At 40.6% G+C, this 17,009-nt stretch overlaps 1 protein-coding gene across 1 annotated transcript in view; it reads left to right on the plus strand.

Moving 5' to 3' along the window:
* NYAP2 (neuronal tyrosine-phosphorylated phosphoinositide-3-kinase adaptor 2) overlaps nt 1–17,009 on the plus strand; it is a 262,096-nt gene that overhangs the window by 212,963 nt on the left and 32,124 nt on the right. Inside the window, exon 6 of the mRNA XM_030327346.1 lies at nt 6,034–6,137. Coding sequence (XP_030183206.1) covers nt 6,034–6,137 — 104 coding nt within the window. The remainder of the gene's footprint in view (nt 1–6,033; nt 6,138–17,009) is intronic.

Consider the following 17,009-nt stretch of genomic DNA (forward strand, 5'->3'; position numbering starts at 1 on the left):
GATAAATACCCTAAGGGGTGTTTCAGAAATTATATATTACGTGGGGTACCTGGGCGGCTCAGTCGGTTGAGAGTCGGACTCTTGATATCGGCTCAGGTCATAATCGCACAGTCCTGGGATCCAGCCTCGTGTCAGGCTCCAAGCTGAGCAGAGCCTGCTTGAGATAGTCTCCCCCCACCCCGTCTCCCTCTCCCTCCCTTGCTCATGTGCACGCTCTCTCTCTCTCTTTCAAAATAAATAAATAAACTTAAGAAGAAAAAGAAATTATATATTACAATAAAAGAGGCTGTCAAAAAAACAAAAACAAAAACGAAAAACTGTTAATGCCACACCATGCTATCCTGCCAGGTAAGAAACCAAGCATGCATTGCAGTATGTAGGGCATCCCTGTGTGGTAGGCAGTAGTATGATTTATATTATGTCTACATAAGAAAGTGGAAAGTGGTAAGGGGGATCTCAGCTCTTCAGACATTTAGAAGGAACACAGGTGGGCATTCCTAACTCTACATGCATGTGATTCTCCTTCTCTCCACAATGGATCTTGTACTTCTACAAGTACTTCTAGAAGCCATCCTTGGCCCATAAACTCTACCTATCATGTCTCCACCTCACTTTTCTTTGGGTTTTAGATCTTCACCAGAATTCCAGTATTCCCAAGGAGAATTACCAGTTCGTCCAGTATCTATAGTTTTACCCTCTGGCCCTGCAGATAACACTAGGACCTTGGTCTGTGACTATGGGGTACTTGGGACTCATCCAAAGCTATGTAAGTCTCATTCAGAGGAAAGCTCCACGGAACGCTGGAGAGAGGAATATCTTCTCCCAGGGTAGATGTTTGCATCCTGCTGGTTTTCTTTCTCTGGTCACAAAATGATCACAACTATGATTAGGCCCGTTTTCTCTTTTCAGCGCCATACTGACAATGCTGAGGCCTATGAGTTTCTCAGGGATCTACACAAATATTGGGTATTAAAAATAAAATGGTAGCACTAAAATTCCAGAAGAAACTTCCAGGTTAACATTAATGAATGTTTAATGAAATTATACAAAGTATGGCATCAGGTTCACGGAATCAATTGTTAAATTCAGTATTAAAACAATTCTATTACAGTTACTTGGTGATCAAAAAGGATGAAATCTTACCATTCTGGATGGAGGTAGAGTGTATTCTGCTAAGCAAAATAAGTCAGTCAGAAAAAGACCAACATCATATGATTTCACCCATATATGGAATTAAAAAAAAAACAGATGAACATAGGGTAAGGGAAGGAAAAATAAGACAAAAACAGAGAGGGAAGCAAACCATAAGAGACACTTAAATACAGAGAACAAATTGAGGGCTGCTGGAGGGGTGTTGGGTAGCAGGGTGGGCTAAATAGGTGATGGGCATTAAGGAAGGTACTTGTTGGGACGAGCACTGGGTGTTATATGTGAGTGATGAATCACGAAATTCTACTCCTGAAACTATTATTACACTATATGGCAAGTAACTTGGATTTCAAGAAAATTTAGAAATAAATAAATAAAACAATTATATTACGTTTGGGAACAATTTCTAGATTCGGTTGTGTCATACTGCAAGAATTCTTGAGTCTACTTGATTATTGCCTAGAAATCATAGCCAGTCATGAATGAATTGGATTATTCACAGTCCAATCATTCCTGAAGCAAAATTATAAAAATGCATGCAAATTATATACAGGACACATGACATTTAGCGTGGGACTTGAGGGCATCTTATGTGTTTACTTGTGATGAGTGATGGAAGCCTTTAAACAAAGTGGTGGGAACCATGAAGGTTTTACTATAGTCCTGGTACAACTACCACTTATTACTTAAACACCAGTTTATCTCAAATAGCATATATGTTATTTCCAACAAATGCCTTCCTTAGAAATGAAAGTAGAATTTGTAATAAGCATACTTTGTTGTATTGTAAAGGGACCTCTCTGTGACTTCCGTATAGCCTTGAGCCATTGATTAGAAACTTTCAGCAACATGACTTGGGGAAATCATGATATGTTTCTGCTACTGGAGAAAAATATTGTGTATTAGGGAAAAAAAACTAAGATAGAGGAAAGATATGTCTCAGAATTTGACTGATTTTATTTCTTTGATGCTAGATGAAAGTGTTTTCTTTGGTGAAAATGCCCTACTCTCCTGTGCTGTGTAGATACAGAGGTTGAGAAGAGTCATTTGTCTTTGCTTTCTGAAAGCAAAGAGAACTCCAGTACTCACAATAATAGCAGTGAATGCCTCAGAGATTATTTGGTAACACAACTAAGGACATGATTTTGAAGAGAAATACAATTCACCTTGAAGGGAAGATGAGAAATGATTGAGAAATGACTATCTCTACAACAAAACAAAACGAAACGAAACAAAACAGTGATAAATTGAATCCACTAAGAATAAAAACAAAGAAATATTAAGTGACACAGTTTGCTGGGTACTTACATAATAAAAATTTTAAGATGATCATGAGTCATTACTTGGGAAACATTTCATGATAATATCTTGATAATGGTTTATTCCAAAAAGTTAAAGTTGGTCTTTCTTTTCTTTTCCTTTTCTTTCCTTTCCTTTTCTTTGTTCTTTCCTTTTTCTTTTGTTTCTTCTTTCTTTCCTTCCTTCCTTCCTTCCTTCCTTCCTTCCTTCCTTCTTTCCTTCCTTCCTCCCTCCCTCCCCTTCCTTCCTTCCTTCCTTCCTTCCTTCCTTCCTTCCTTCCTTCCTTCCTTCCTTCCTTCCTTCCTCCCTCCCTTCCTTCCTGCCTTCTCGGCTTCTTTTTCTATTCTTTCTTTTCCCCTCTGATTCTCTTTCTTCCTTAATCTACTACGTTTTTCTTTTTCTTTCTTCTCTTTGCACTTGATCTGCATTGAAATTTCATATACGACATCAACTGTTACTTCTAGGATGATGATTAATAATAGAGCTTACAAAGAAAGAAGCTTTTCCTTGGATGTGGGAATAACAGGTGCCTTTTAGTTCATCATTAATCTCTTAACAAAATGGAATGAGTTTTTCTTGAGGGAGGAAAGTTCTACCTTAGATCTCTTTTGAGGAACATGGCCATTGTTCTTGAGCCCCCCAAAAACCTTGGCAGTTTTTACATGAACAAAATTCAGGATGAAAATGTACTGTTTTTAGTGTCATGGCTCCTAAGCTTCCCTGTTTAAGGCTCAAAGCACAGTGTATTTCCAAGGGCAGGTAAGATGGACAATTTAACTTCAATGTCATAGCCCTAAAGAATCTCTGTGAGGCTTGGTTTTAATCAGAATCTTTTCTGGGATTTTTTGATTTTTGGGGCTTCTTCAAACAATTCTTTTGGTCAAGGAACCTTGGTAGATGCTACATCATAAAGACCCCCAACATGGTCCTTTAAACTCCATTATATAATAAACTTGAAATGCATGTAAGGGCCATGTAAAACCGAAAGAAGGGCAAAGAGCCAAAATGAGAAAGATGAAGATAAACCAAAACTTTACAATTGTAATAATATCCCTACAACATGACACCATTAAGCAGTAATGTTATGTAGTGTGTATGTGTGTGTATTTGTCTCTGTAAGCATGTGGACATAATGACTTTATGGTCACAATGTTAGTCTGCTGCTGCAGGTAGAATCATGACCCATATGAGCCATGTTGGGATCCAATGGTTGACTCCAGTGTGACCTCACCTTAGCGCTAGCCCACAGGGTAGTCGGCTAGTAGCCTAAACTGCTGTGTGTAATGTGGATTGAGTGGTTTATACTGCAGTACCTAAGGGGGCTTCGTGAGCTCAGACATGCTCTGGACTGATGTCCAATGGTGGTAAGACAAAGCCTTTGCAGGTCATAATGAAATGGGGAGTCTGTCTGGATTTTGGTACAGCTCAGTCTGTTCCTTAGAGATATCTTTGTCTATGTTTGAAAGAGGCTGGTTAAGTCAGAATCTGAGTGGAAACCTAGCAGGAGAAATTAATCCATAGGTACACTAGATAATGTAAAAGGCCTCGAATTGTGTCACTCATCAGATAATCTCTTTAATATAAACTGGAAAAGGACCTTAAGTAAAGAAATATTATTTGCCGTCTTTTCCTAGGAAAAAATAGTGAATTTTCTGACTCCATGTGACTAAATGTGCAACCACAGCAAAGGGATGCATGGAAACATTGGCCCCGTTCTAAATACACATCAACCAGGATTGTGATAGATGCTTTACCCGTTATTTTATATAATAAAAGATGATTTGCTGAGGTATGCAAGGATTTATGCCTCCTGGGAAATGAGATTAACTTCTAAGTTACAGTGATAGTTTATGCCATCGTATGATACTGTTATATTTAAACACCTTTCAAAAGTGGTTGAGTAGACTAGAATCATCTGCATAAAAAGTAAGGCAAGGAGAGTTTCCAACCTCATGCCTCCTCTGAAATGGACCCTAGAACATCACAAAGCCTTTGAATGAGAATCACTGCCTTTGTAAGTGGGGAGGTAGGCCTTGAACTCAGGCCTTAAAGCATATTCTACATTACTTGCATTGCCTCCATTTGTTTTTAGGAGTTGCCTTGACCTTTCCTAGGTTAAACTGAGTGTCTTCAGTGAAAGAAAAATGCATATTAATTGAACACTTACTGCGTGGCCCACACCGACATAAATGCCCAAAGCCGCAGCAGGCATTGCAAACACTGTATAAGTGCTAAGGCAGTTTCAGAAGAGAGACTCAGGATGCTTCACAGTAGGAAGGACTTGCTGAAGGTGGTCTTCAGAAATGGGTAAGACTTAGTCTGACAGAAGTCCACACAAGGGCCCACCCTGAGGTGAAGGACAGAAGCAGGATCAAATGCAGAAACTGAGAGGGGAAGACAGTTGCATGTGCTTTGGGGAGAACAGTGGAAACAGAGTGGATCTGAGCAGATCACAGGAGGCCTCTGAAAATTAGTCAAGGGGGTTTGAAGTTTTTCTCATATGAAATATGGAATAATTAGAAAACTTGGAATAAGGTGGGTGGCTTCAAAGTAATTTAGGAAGCTCAGTCTAGGAAAATGGTGTCTAAGTTGGTTTTGAGCAGAGAGATTATGGGGGTCAGCAAGGAGATTTCCAATATATACATGTGTATGTAAGTATGTGTAGAAATTGGCAGCTTTTCTAGCTAACTGTGTAACTCTATGGAATATCTTTCAGATTAGAGATAATTCAAATATAGCCCAGACAGAAGATGGAATATACCTGGCACTCAAAAAGTTACAGCCAATATAAACGTCTGTGACAAAAGTATTTTCTTCTCAAACGTCTTCATCTATATTAACATTGAAATTAAGATCCGATCTGTACCCTCTTGGATGAAGGGAACTCTTCCATTCCCAAATTCTAATCTCCAACGTATCCCATCAATGGCCTGGGAAACTCATTTGAGCTTCTGAAATCAAAGAAGAGTTAGGGGAATGTTTTTATAACTTGGAAAATACTATCATTATGAAAAATACCAAACGTCTTAGAAGATGGTTGTCAACTTGAAAGTGAATAGAGATAAATTAGAGAAGGGCTACCTTTCAGCCCAAGCCCCAGGTTCTAGATTTCAAGATTAGAAGAAGGAAAAAAAAAAACAGAGAGAGAGAGAGAGAGAGAGAGAAAGAAAGGAAGGGAGGGAGGGAGAGAGGAAATATTTTGGAGCAGGTAGAAAAGACATTTCAAGACCTCTGGACCAGCGCTGGAGGAAACGTTCATGTCACTTGCTTTTTTTTCCTGAATGGGGCTCTTGCTCTCTCACTCGCTCTATAAAAACTAACCCCAAGTGAGGTAAAATGCCTGAGGGAACAAGGCCTCTGCTTGTTCCCTTGGCTCGTTCTTTATTTCCGGGAGCTGAGTGCAAATAAAGCTCGTTTTCGAGTCGGTTGTCGTGAGGCTGTCACGACCTGCCAGGTACCAGCAAGCATCTGCAGTATTCAATGCACTGAAAGAGCGTGCTGCAAAACAATACGGGAGCCTGAACGCCGTTGGTCGCTGCAGACCCTGCTCAGCTAATACTTTGCCTTTTCCCCCCCTTTTCACAGAAGCGAAAGTAAGCTGCAAATTAGGCCGGTCTGCGTCCACATCAGGTGTGCCCCCTCCATCAGTGACGCCTCTCAGGCAAGCCAGTGACCCGCAACAGAGCCAGGTACCATCACCGTTAGCCAATCGTGATTGACTTCGTGTGATGCAACATGCCAGGCGCTTCCACGTCTGTCTGTCCTGTGTTGCCGTAGACAACTCTTGCGTTTGCTTTTATTTTTCTATGTGTGTATGGGTGGAGGGGGTGAGTTGTGGCGGTCTGTGTTCTCATCCGGAAGGGAAAGTCTTTCTTCTCTGTGACTGGTGAAACTTCCTTTGCTGTTTGTTACCAAATCGTTTTTTTGTCTCTGGTTCCCATCATTCTGTAATATTAATGTAGTAAATTTGTACTCTATGTATTGGCTTAGTGGTTATTTATTTTTTTTTTAAAAGCTCTTCCTCTCTTCCATGTTTTGTGTACTTTTATACTGTCTCTGAAAATTTATCAACATTTGATAAATTTATCTACTTTGTTTCATGTAGATTTCTTTTTAAATGTTTTGTCTATAACACTTGCACAGATGTTGTCAATGAATTTGTACATATCTTTCAGCTCTTATCCTATTAGACTGTAATATTTGTGGCCGTTTTGCTTTTATTTCTATTTAGCTTGGAGCATGATTGTAAGACACTGTGGCTATCGATGTCCTTATAAATATTCATATGCCAACTCATCTGGATTGAACATGGCAGCCAGTCTTCTTTCTTAGGCTATAAAGACAAATTGACCGACCAGATAATCTAGATATTTACCAAAAACTGTAGATTCATAAGGCGATCTTTAAATAAATGATTTTCCTCTCTTACACCAACAACATCAGAAATGTTCTCAGAAAGAGAATGTAAGTGTTCATGCATGGTAAATAAATAAGATCTCTATTATCGCTTGGAGAAAAGAGACAAGAAATAAAGGCATAAACTAAAACATCATTTAATCCTTTACAGTAAGAGTATGTTGCTCTGACGTTCATTTGGGTACATGGTTGTCTCTGGGGAATAATCACGACACATAAATGTCTGTGCATAACTCACCCAATAGAAATTCAGTACGTTGACTTAATTTGTGAAACTTAATTGTTGTTAGTGTTAAGTATTACGGGTGTTAAATAGGATAATGTCATCCTGGAGTGATTTCTCTCCACTTCCCAGCTTTAATCTTTGCATTCATAAAACTCTTCTGAAATAGTAAATTATAAAACTAGTGAGGGTACCTCCATGGGAACTGTCCATTACTGATTAGCAAATTACATATTCATCAATTATTTAAAATGTCAAGCTATTTTAAAAACATAACTAAGCAGAATAATTGCATTTTTTTTCTAGTGGGAGACATGGTGCTGTTTAGTTTTTGGTCTGGCTTAAATGTGCACAGGATTTGATTTATGAATATATGAGTTATCTATAAACACGAGAGATGAGAGGCTTCTCTCAAGGGCATCTCAAGTGTCATTTAGATTTCCTTGTGTCTTAATTTAAAATGTTAAATGCTTTCATAACTAAATGTATCCAGCTCAAACACTTTGGGGGTAAAAAAAAAGAAGAAACAACAGGACAAGGAATTAATAAATAAATAATGTAATTAACCTCACTGAGATAAAATTAGTTTCTTAGTTGATTCAGAGCTATTTCAAAAACTTACATTTACTGATATTTAAAAATTTAAAAATTGAATCCAGAAAGGGGAGAAATTTAGCTGTCAGGAGATTGCATTAATATAAATGATTTTCCAAGGACATGTACCTTGCTATTACTTTACCCTCAGTATCACGGGGAGGTTTTGTGTTCTTTGTTTTGTTTTGCTTTTTTCCTAATTATCTTTATAGTTGCTTCATCCTAAACCCCTTTAATTGTAAGGGTCCCTGGGTTAAAATGATAGCAGTTTCCTGGGATAAACTTCTGAAATAAAAACAAGACAGGATTTTTGTGCTTTCGCATTACCAACTCTATTCACCTGATGGCGTAGTCTTTATTCTTCAAAATATAGCAACATGAGAAAGCCCCAACCAGCAGAAATTCTGGCCCACATCCATATGGTAGATAGGCTGTCAGGGCTCTGAACTAGAAGGCTAGCCTCTGAGACTCTCTTCTGTGGCTTGTGACTGGTTGTAGTATTTGCCTGTTCTTGTACTAAAGAAGTAAATAGGCTCAGAAGATCCTTGCTTTGCATTCCTATGACTTAGGACTAAAGTCAATGGTTACCTGTTGAGGATCTCTTCTCACCCAGTTCTCAGACCCTTGACTGAGATGTCTAAGTAACAACCCTTTGTTGTGTTGATGACACTGCCCTTTGTTCAGTAACCCAAGGCGGTGTTGACTTGTTGACTGTAAGAGTGAATATTCACACACCAACTAGGCTATGGAACACCTACCATTATCAAATAAATATCCCCCCCCCCTCACTTTGGATACCAGGATTCCCAGTAATTATTTAATAACAGAATGTGTAATAAGAGATGAATCCACCTCTCGTTAGGAAATCATGGAAAACCACGTGATCTCTTTCAAACAAACAAAAGCAATCACCAATCCCTAAAATAATTCCAATGGGTGCTTATGAGCTGAGAAAGTTGGCTTTAGGATGCCTGTGCCGTTTCAGCCATATTAAGGGGCATTACCGTTCATAGAGAAGGTACTGTGCTTTCTTTCAGATTGTTCATATCTGATCCCTTTTCAATTTCTTCAGTAGAAGCTTTTGACTTGCCGTTACATGTCATGGTAGGAGCTTTCTCAGAAGTACTGCAAGAAGGGTATATAGAAGTGCCTGATACTGCTACAGCAGAAAAATACAGAGGTGCCCACAGTGGCCCTCCAGGCCTAGGCCAATAATGACTGTCCACCCCCGAAGAATCTAGAGACAGTCCTTAACTGACTGAGCTACAGAGGAGCCTAGGGCCAACAGTGACTGCCTACCTTCTGCATTTGTGTATCAACAAAGGTCAAGGTAACATTGCTTGATTTTGCAATCTTTTGGTCTCAGGTAACTACAGCAGAGGCAAGATTTGTAGAAATACATAATCTTATCTGACTGGAAGTTCAAAAGACGTAAGTTAAAATGTAAAGCTCAGGAAAGAAGGGAGTTGGAAAGCATGTAGAGTCCAATATTCTTTGAAATTCAGAGAGATGAAAACACATTACTTTCTTTGTGAATTCACTCTGGAATAAGTAGACTAGACAAGGGGCAGGAATTTTATTGCCATGAAGCCGCATATGTTGGCATTTGTCTGAATGTAGATCTTTGGAAATTAAACCGAACTTCTGTGCCTCCTGTGAAAAAATAAAAGCTTTTCTTTTCCTTAGTTATAAAAACAAAACTGTCTAGTGGTCACATTGAACTTGGAGCACATGTAACTTTCTCTTTTTTCCTTATATAATTAAGTAGAAAGCCATGTGTTCAGAAGAAAGGGGGCGGCCACCTTTGTAGACAGTAGAAAGGGGAGTTCATGTCATGCCCCTGATTCAGCCGAGAACAAGCCTACCTCTGGGAATGGGACCCCCATTCCATTGGCAATCATACCATCTGTGGTCTTGCTGCAGCAGGTGATAGGACAGCCGCTAATGCTCTTGGCCATGTGACAGCCATGCTTTCTTTCAAGAAGGGTGCCGCGAGGCTGTGTCTCTAAACGGAAGTGCCAGTTTTCCTTGGAAAAATGTTCCCAAAGAACGTTTGTATTTGTGTTTCAAGGAAGGAAGGAGATGAGCACCACACCCTCCACTGTCCACACACACAATACACACATGCGGACGCGCTCGCACACGCACATACACACACACGTAGACACTGACATTTACATACACTTACGCTCCATGATACACACAGACTCTCACACACTCACGTATACATATACATACTTGCTCACACTTGCACACTCAATCACTTGTGAATGTGCCCACTTCACATTTGTTAGGTAACACATCCCTGTGTCAAATCAGAGAATCCCAGAGCAGTGATCACATCACATCACATCACAGCATCACATCGCCATAACAGTGATCTAAGTGTTGAAATGAAACCTCACCTTCTCCCTGAGGCTGGCTAGTTGATCTTTCTAACCTGGATTATCTCTGGTGATCCTTGTTCTTGGGGAGGGGTTGGGAAAAGGCTGTCTGTACTGTCCTTTGGACATACATTTCAAAGGCTGACAGACCCAAATCTCTTTGGAAATCTCACAGTCGCCTCTGAAGCCATTATCTCTTGTTCTGTGGGCCCTCTGTGCCGTGACAGATGCCTCTTCACTACCTAGGACAGGCCTCACCCCGGCGTCTTTTCTGTGTCCTCACAAGCTGTTAGCCGGTCAAACACCCCAGGTCCATTCAGCCTGCCCCTTCAGTATGATTTCTCAAACATTTATTCCTTTCAGTGCCAGTCCTCTGGACCCTTTCCAAGCTCCTAACATCCTCTTTCGATATTTGATGATCCTGCTGGGGAGTAATGAGAGCCAGCCTGGGCTGACTGCAGAGCAGAACATGTTCTCTTTCCTTATGGATGCCATAGCTATGTCTGCAAGCCAGCATCAGGACAGCTTTTCTCTTCTAGAAAGAGCATGTTGGAGTGGCCAAAGCTTGGCACATGTCCAGCATGTGTTCTGGCCATGCCTGGATGTCAAAGTTATTTTTGAGATACCCTTATAAAAAAGGAAATCAAATCATTCAAAGATACGGATTAGGGATCAGTATATATGATTCTGTGCCCAATTCAGGGGCATACCTCTAATGGCCAGCACACTGTGTGAGAATCAGTGATCTTTGCTGACTCACAAAGTTTCTCCCTTGATAAATGTCTCTCTATATATGTCCTTGAAAAAATGTTTTTCTCACACACTCTAACACTGACCCTTTCCTTAATTTTCTACCTCCGATGCAGTGGGATGTGTTGATTGGTCCCACAGTCTCAGTAATGCTTTGTCTTAAAGCTTTGAGAAGATCACCGTTCTGTCTCAGGGTCTCTGTCAGTTCTGGGCTTTCATTTAATTTTCCAGATAGTCAGAACATTTGTACATAGAACCTGTCGGAGCCTGGAAAGCATAAGGAAGGTGAAAGACAAAGGGAGACCGAGTATTTTAACATAAATACTCAAACTAGGACGTGGCAATTCTGATTCCATCCACTCAATGCCTACCTACATCTCTGAATAATGTAACCTTAAAGGGTATGTTCCAATTTAACTTCACCTTCAATACATGGGAGCAGGTAGAAAAATAGAAGAAACAAACGCTAAGAATAAAGAAGCCTTAATGATGCTTTCGCCTTAGAATTTCCATGCCACCATTAGCATGGATGTGGCTTGTTTTGCCAAGACTATACATCCTTTATTCTGGCGTTAAGCCTTGTAGACCTACAACATATGTATTAAGAGGTTTCATCTGATCAGTTGTATATATATTTTCAAATGTTTGCTATCTAGAAGCTGAAGTCTTGTGGTGGATGGGAGGGAACAGTGTTAGGCAAGGAGGGAACAGAATATGGCATGTGCCACCCCAACTTAACACAAAGAAGGGGTCCTTTCCCGGCATCTCTTTTTCAAATGTTGAACAAACTTTTGTTGTTGTTGTTAAGACCCTGTGACTATTCCAGTTACTCTTATGAGACCTGATCTGAGAGAATGTTCTGCATTGTCTTTGTACTTTACACAGCTGATTCGATTGTATGCTCATTATTACAGTGCATGATGGGAATGGGCGAAAGGCAGAAACAGAACACACAACCAAGCAGCAAATGTTGAACTCACTTCATTAACACATAGCTTCCCACCACAGAGTTTCCTTCAGGCCTTGGGATAGATTTTACAATGACTCCTATTGTTTGCTTCATTCTGCATACAAGTTGACTGTTACGTATTTCCAAATATGTAAAAACTCAACAAGGATACTTGAAAAACCCTGCTACCTTTAGAAGGCAACCATCATCACGCTCGAGAAGGGTTTACCTGTACTAAGTTAAAATTGTAAAATAAAGTGTTATGTTAACAAAGATTATGTTACAAAGAAATTATAGTTATTTGTTATAATAATGATATTTACTGAAGAGATTGGACCTAGCCCTGTGAAATGTGGAATAAATTCATATTATAATTAAAAATGTCAGTGTTTATATTGATCTCTTGCCATGCATTATGGCAAAAGTGCATTACAATAATGCAGGTGTCCAAAAGCAAAAACAAACAAACAAAAAGCATTATCTTATGTGTGCTCTCAATAATCCTGTCTGATTGCTTTATATAAATATTAGGCTTTAGTACCCTATAAGACTCTCTACAATTGTTTTCATGTTTAAAGAAAAAAAAAACCCAAAATTTTGTTGTTACTTTTAAATAATAGACAAATCCGGTAACATGTTTAATGAAATATTGGCATTCTTTGGTTTCCACTTTTATACAAAGAATTCAAGTAGCAGGGACTCCGATTGCTTTTCACAACACACTACAGTATAGCTAAGAAATCTGACCTGTTATTCAGGCATCATCCTGTGTTAACTTTTGTATATTTCAGGCGGCGAAATATTCAGAAATCATCTTTTAGAGAGCAGTATTCTCATGAGCGGTCTCGCAGTCACTCCATTATTGAATAGGATGAACTGAAACAAATGTATCCCCGTGCCATTCTGCCAACCCCCGCCCCCCACACATATAATCTTGCCATTTATTCCTTTAGAATAGGAGGCAGAGTGTACCAGATGAGGACGTTCTAGAAGAAGTCACGAACCAACTGGCACAGAGAGGTGGGGATGGGGACAAAGGGACTCTGAGACTGTACATCCTCTGACTGCCGCAGTCCCTGATATGTGTGTGTGTATCCTCAGCATCAGAGTTGATAACCCCACCCACCAGAGCTGCAGGCAAAAGTGTGAAGTAGCTAAAGTCTATAGCCAGCATCCTTGAACTCGTGGAAAAGACCAAACATTGCTCGGATTTCTTCAATGAGGTTTAGCATGACGAAAGCCATGTGCCGCTTATTGCCATCTCTGATGTGTTTATTGTATTCCAGGACTGTTCTGAGAGCTTCCCCACATCACCGCAGGCAAGCTCTCAAGAGTTCAACCAGTGGGTACCATTGCCATCCCACATTACAACTGAGGTACTCAAGTACCTTGTCCGAGTTTTGGACCTGTTAGATGTCAGTCTGTGATCTTAGCTACTCAGCTGAATGAAAACCTGAGCTTTTGAGGTGGATTTGATTAGATTATGATTATTAGACTCTTGAATCCACCAATTGGTGGCTTGAGACCTTGAATACATTGTTCAACTTTTCGGAGTCTGTTTCCTTATCCGTAAAATGGGCGTGGTGTTACCTGCCTGGTATAGCTGGTGTTGTTGTTGTTGTTGAGGATTAATGAGATAGCATGTGTAGGGAAAGTCTTGGATAGACAGACACAAACTGCTAGAAAAATATTCTTTCTCTTTTCCCGGATAGCTTTTCCTTCTTCCGAATAGTCAACTTTCCTGCTTGCTAGAAAATCCTAAGTGGGAGAGTCATTCTAATCCGTGGGATTCCAAAGGGGATGGGCACGGAGGGAATGGTTGCGTCCACCCTGTGTTACGGACCTTGCACAGAACTGCTAGTGCGTGGTGATAAGAAAAGGCAGACAGACCTTTAGTCAGTTTTATTACTGATTTTAAATTCTCTGGACAGTGCATCTGTCTCCCTCTTGCCAAGCTTCTGAGCTGAATTGGTTTTTCCCACCCCCTCCTTGGTGTACATGATATGACTGGATTCATTGTTCCTTTTCCAAATAGGAAATTAGGTACTCGGTGATTCACTACACAACAGGAGTCCACATTGGGCATTTCTTCCTACCTTATCAGTCTCATGTGTGCCTTGGAAGCCAAGTGAGTAGAAACCAACTAAGGCTATCGTTTCAGAATTCCACCTGCCCCCAGTACCACTTTACTCTCCTATTTGAGTTCAAGTATGAATGAACGTGAGGAAAATGTTCCGACTGCTGAGGAAACCATTACTTGCTGGGGCCAGGACGACGGGTATAGAGAAACAGGTTAGGCTTGTTACCCACTTCCACACTTAAAGCTTTCCCAGACCATGGTTTTAAACACCTGACTTCTAACCCGCGTCTTGCGGAGGGAACGTGTGCCAAGAGTAGTCCAGATACATGGGGTCAGATGGCACCATTTTGTATTTCTTTTTTTTTTTTATGCTTATTTATATTTGAGGTGGAGAGAGACAGAGCGCAAGCAGGGGAGGGGCAGAGAGAGGGGGAGACACAGAATCTGAAGCAGGCTCCGGGCTCTGAGCCGTCAGCACAGAGCCCGACTCGGGGCTGGAGATTCACGAACAGTGAGCTCACGACCTGAGCTGAAGTCGGACGCTTAACCCACTGAGCCACCCAGGCGCCCCACCATGTTGTATTTCTTCAGCCAAGTCACAGACAGTGGAATCGATATTGTTTAGTCCTTTCTAGCTTCCTTTATTCCTCTTGAAACGCCCAGGGTGTCCTTCTTTACTAAACTAACGATAACATGGATGTGTCCGGGAAAGCAAAGCCGACGATTTTAAATCACATCAGTCCCTTCAGTTTATTCCAGGTGTTTTCAAGCTGATCTTTCAAGTCCCCAATTTCGTGTCAATTTTTATTCAACAATTGGAAAATAGAAAGTCGGGGGTGGGGGCGCTGTCGAAAATATTTCACTGCTAGACTTATTCCAAATGTCCGGTATACTTAAAAGTGAGGCTTTGGCTCAGTCTAGAGAAGAAATGATCAATTTATCATGGTAGAGCTTGTGGGAGTTGTATACAAATAGATAGCCTTTGAAGGACCATTAAAGCTTTACAGATTGATAGCTCCATTTGAGAGCTAAATGCTATGGTGGTGTTTTGCTGCCAGTTGTTAGCGAAGTCCACAGAAACCTTCATCATGGACTTTAACTACTGAAACGAGTAGCAGGCTTTGGATGGGGCTGGCCCATCTAACGTGGGGAAAGTACTGTAACGTTAGGCGGACCCATAGCGCCACCTAGCGTCCAGAGTGTGCTTTGCACTCTGTACTTGGGTTCTAAAAATAAATGAATCCAGCAAAACTGCTTTATGACAGAGAAAATATGCTGTTTGCGATAATAACCATAATGCTTATAAGAACCCACAATGAATACTTTTGATATTTGTTTTGGATAATGTTCATGACTTTAGTCTTGCAATTTTAGGTTATCTAACTTAAAACAATTTTTTTCTAATGCTTATTTATTTTTGAGAGAGAGAGAGACAGAGACAGAGCACGAGTGGAGGACGGCCAGAGAGAATGAGGGAGACTCAGAATCTGAATCAGGCTCCAGGCTCTGAGCTGTTCTCACAGAGCCCGACACGGGACTTGAACCCATGAACCATGAGATCATGACCTGAGCCAAAGTCAGACGCTTAACCTACCGCCAGCCAGGCGCCCCTAGGTTATCTAACTTTTAAATATACCTTTCTGTACTTTTGTGGGGAGAGGTATGACGAACCATGGCCAGCAATCTCTGAAAGTTGTGCATCATTTATGATGAGATGCAGGCATTTTCATTAGGACTTATGACCTCTTCTGTGTGTTGTAATTTTCTGAATCCAACCTGAGCCTCTTGGAAAGGAGATCATTTTTCCTATATTGCATTCTGAAAAGAAAGCTAGCAGAGAAAACTCGACTGGCTGAATGAAAGAATTCCTGTTGATTGCTTTTGTTTATCATGAACATATTTGAAACATATCACTTAGAATTCTTTTCTGAAAAGAGAAGCCTCCCTAACTAGTGGGTAAAATTACCTCCAACTTAAGTTGCATGTAGATCAGGAGGAAACCTTTATGCTACATTAATGTCGGGTTGGGTTATACTACCCCAGACTCAAAATAATAAATACACCCACATTATGAGTGCCTTAGTCAAGAAGCACTAGAAATCTTTCCTTTTCCCACCACTTTCTGTTCTTCATCTATGGGCAAATTGTTGTTCTCTGTTCTGTACTGCAAATAAACATTATCTTTCTGGTTGAAAGCATCTTCTCCAAAGAAAGTCAATTTGTAAAATGGCTTTTGTTGAAGAGCGTCTGGGTGGCTCAGTCAGTTAACTGTCTGACTTCAGCTCAGGTCATGATCTCACAGCTCGTGAGTTCGAGTCCCACATTGGGCTCTGTGCTGACAGCTCGGAGCCTAGAGCCTGCTTCGGATTTTGTGTCTCTGTCTCTCTCTGCCCCTCCCCCACTCATGCTCTGTCTCTCTGTCTGGATGTCTCTCAAAAATAAACATTAAAAATTTTTTTTAATAAATAAATAAAATGGCTTTTGTTGAGCGCCTACTATATGCTCGGCACAGTGTTCAGGATGTTTTATTACCTAATTTTATTCTCACAACCTACATATGCAGTAGATAACATTATCCCCATTTCACTGATGGGAAAACCAAGGCTAGAGAGTATGTTACCTGTTGAAGGTCTCATTGCTAGTAGTAGCTATGTGGACAGGAGGTATGAGCCCAGGTGGTTCTGTCTACTACATGTTTGTTTTCTTTTCTACCAGAAATAGCTGCCCTTCTGAATGTGCTCTCTTTGTAAAACCCCCCTTCCTTCATTTCTATTAATGTCATTCATTGATTTATTTAATCATTCTTTGATTTTCCTGGGTCTTGCCTTTGAACCTCTCTAGATTAAGAGCTAGCATAACAGAGGGTCAAATTCAACTAAGACTTCAACTGAACAAGGTACCAGTTCGGAGCAGGATCTCCAAGAGTGAAGCAAGGCTGGGAATGTAGCCCCTGGAAGGAGGCTCGATGGCATTGACTGTCTCATTCTCTTATGGACCGTGGACTGCTGTTGAGAGAAACCAGCCGTGCAGGCGTGGGTGCGTGTGCGTGAGAGTGTGCACGTGCACAAGTAGGAACGCGGACACCTGAGCACATCTTATTCTTTGCACACACTGAAAAGAAAACGCACCCCCTCACACACATGCACACGTACACACAGCTTCTAG

The sequence above is a fragment of the Lynx canadensis genome, chromosome C1 (assembly GCF_007474595.2).
Source record: "Lynx canadensis isolate LIC74 chromosome C1, mLynCan4.pri.v2, whole genome shotgun sequence".
NCBI lineage: Eukaryota > Metazoa > Chordata > Mammalia > Carnivora > Felidae > Lynx > Lynx canadensis.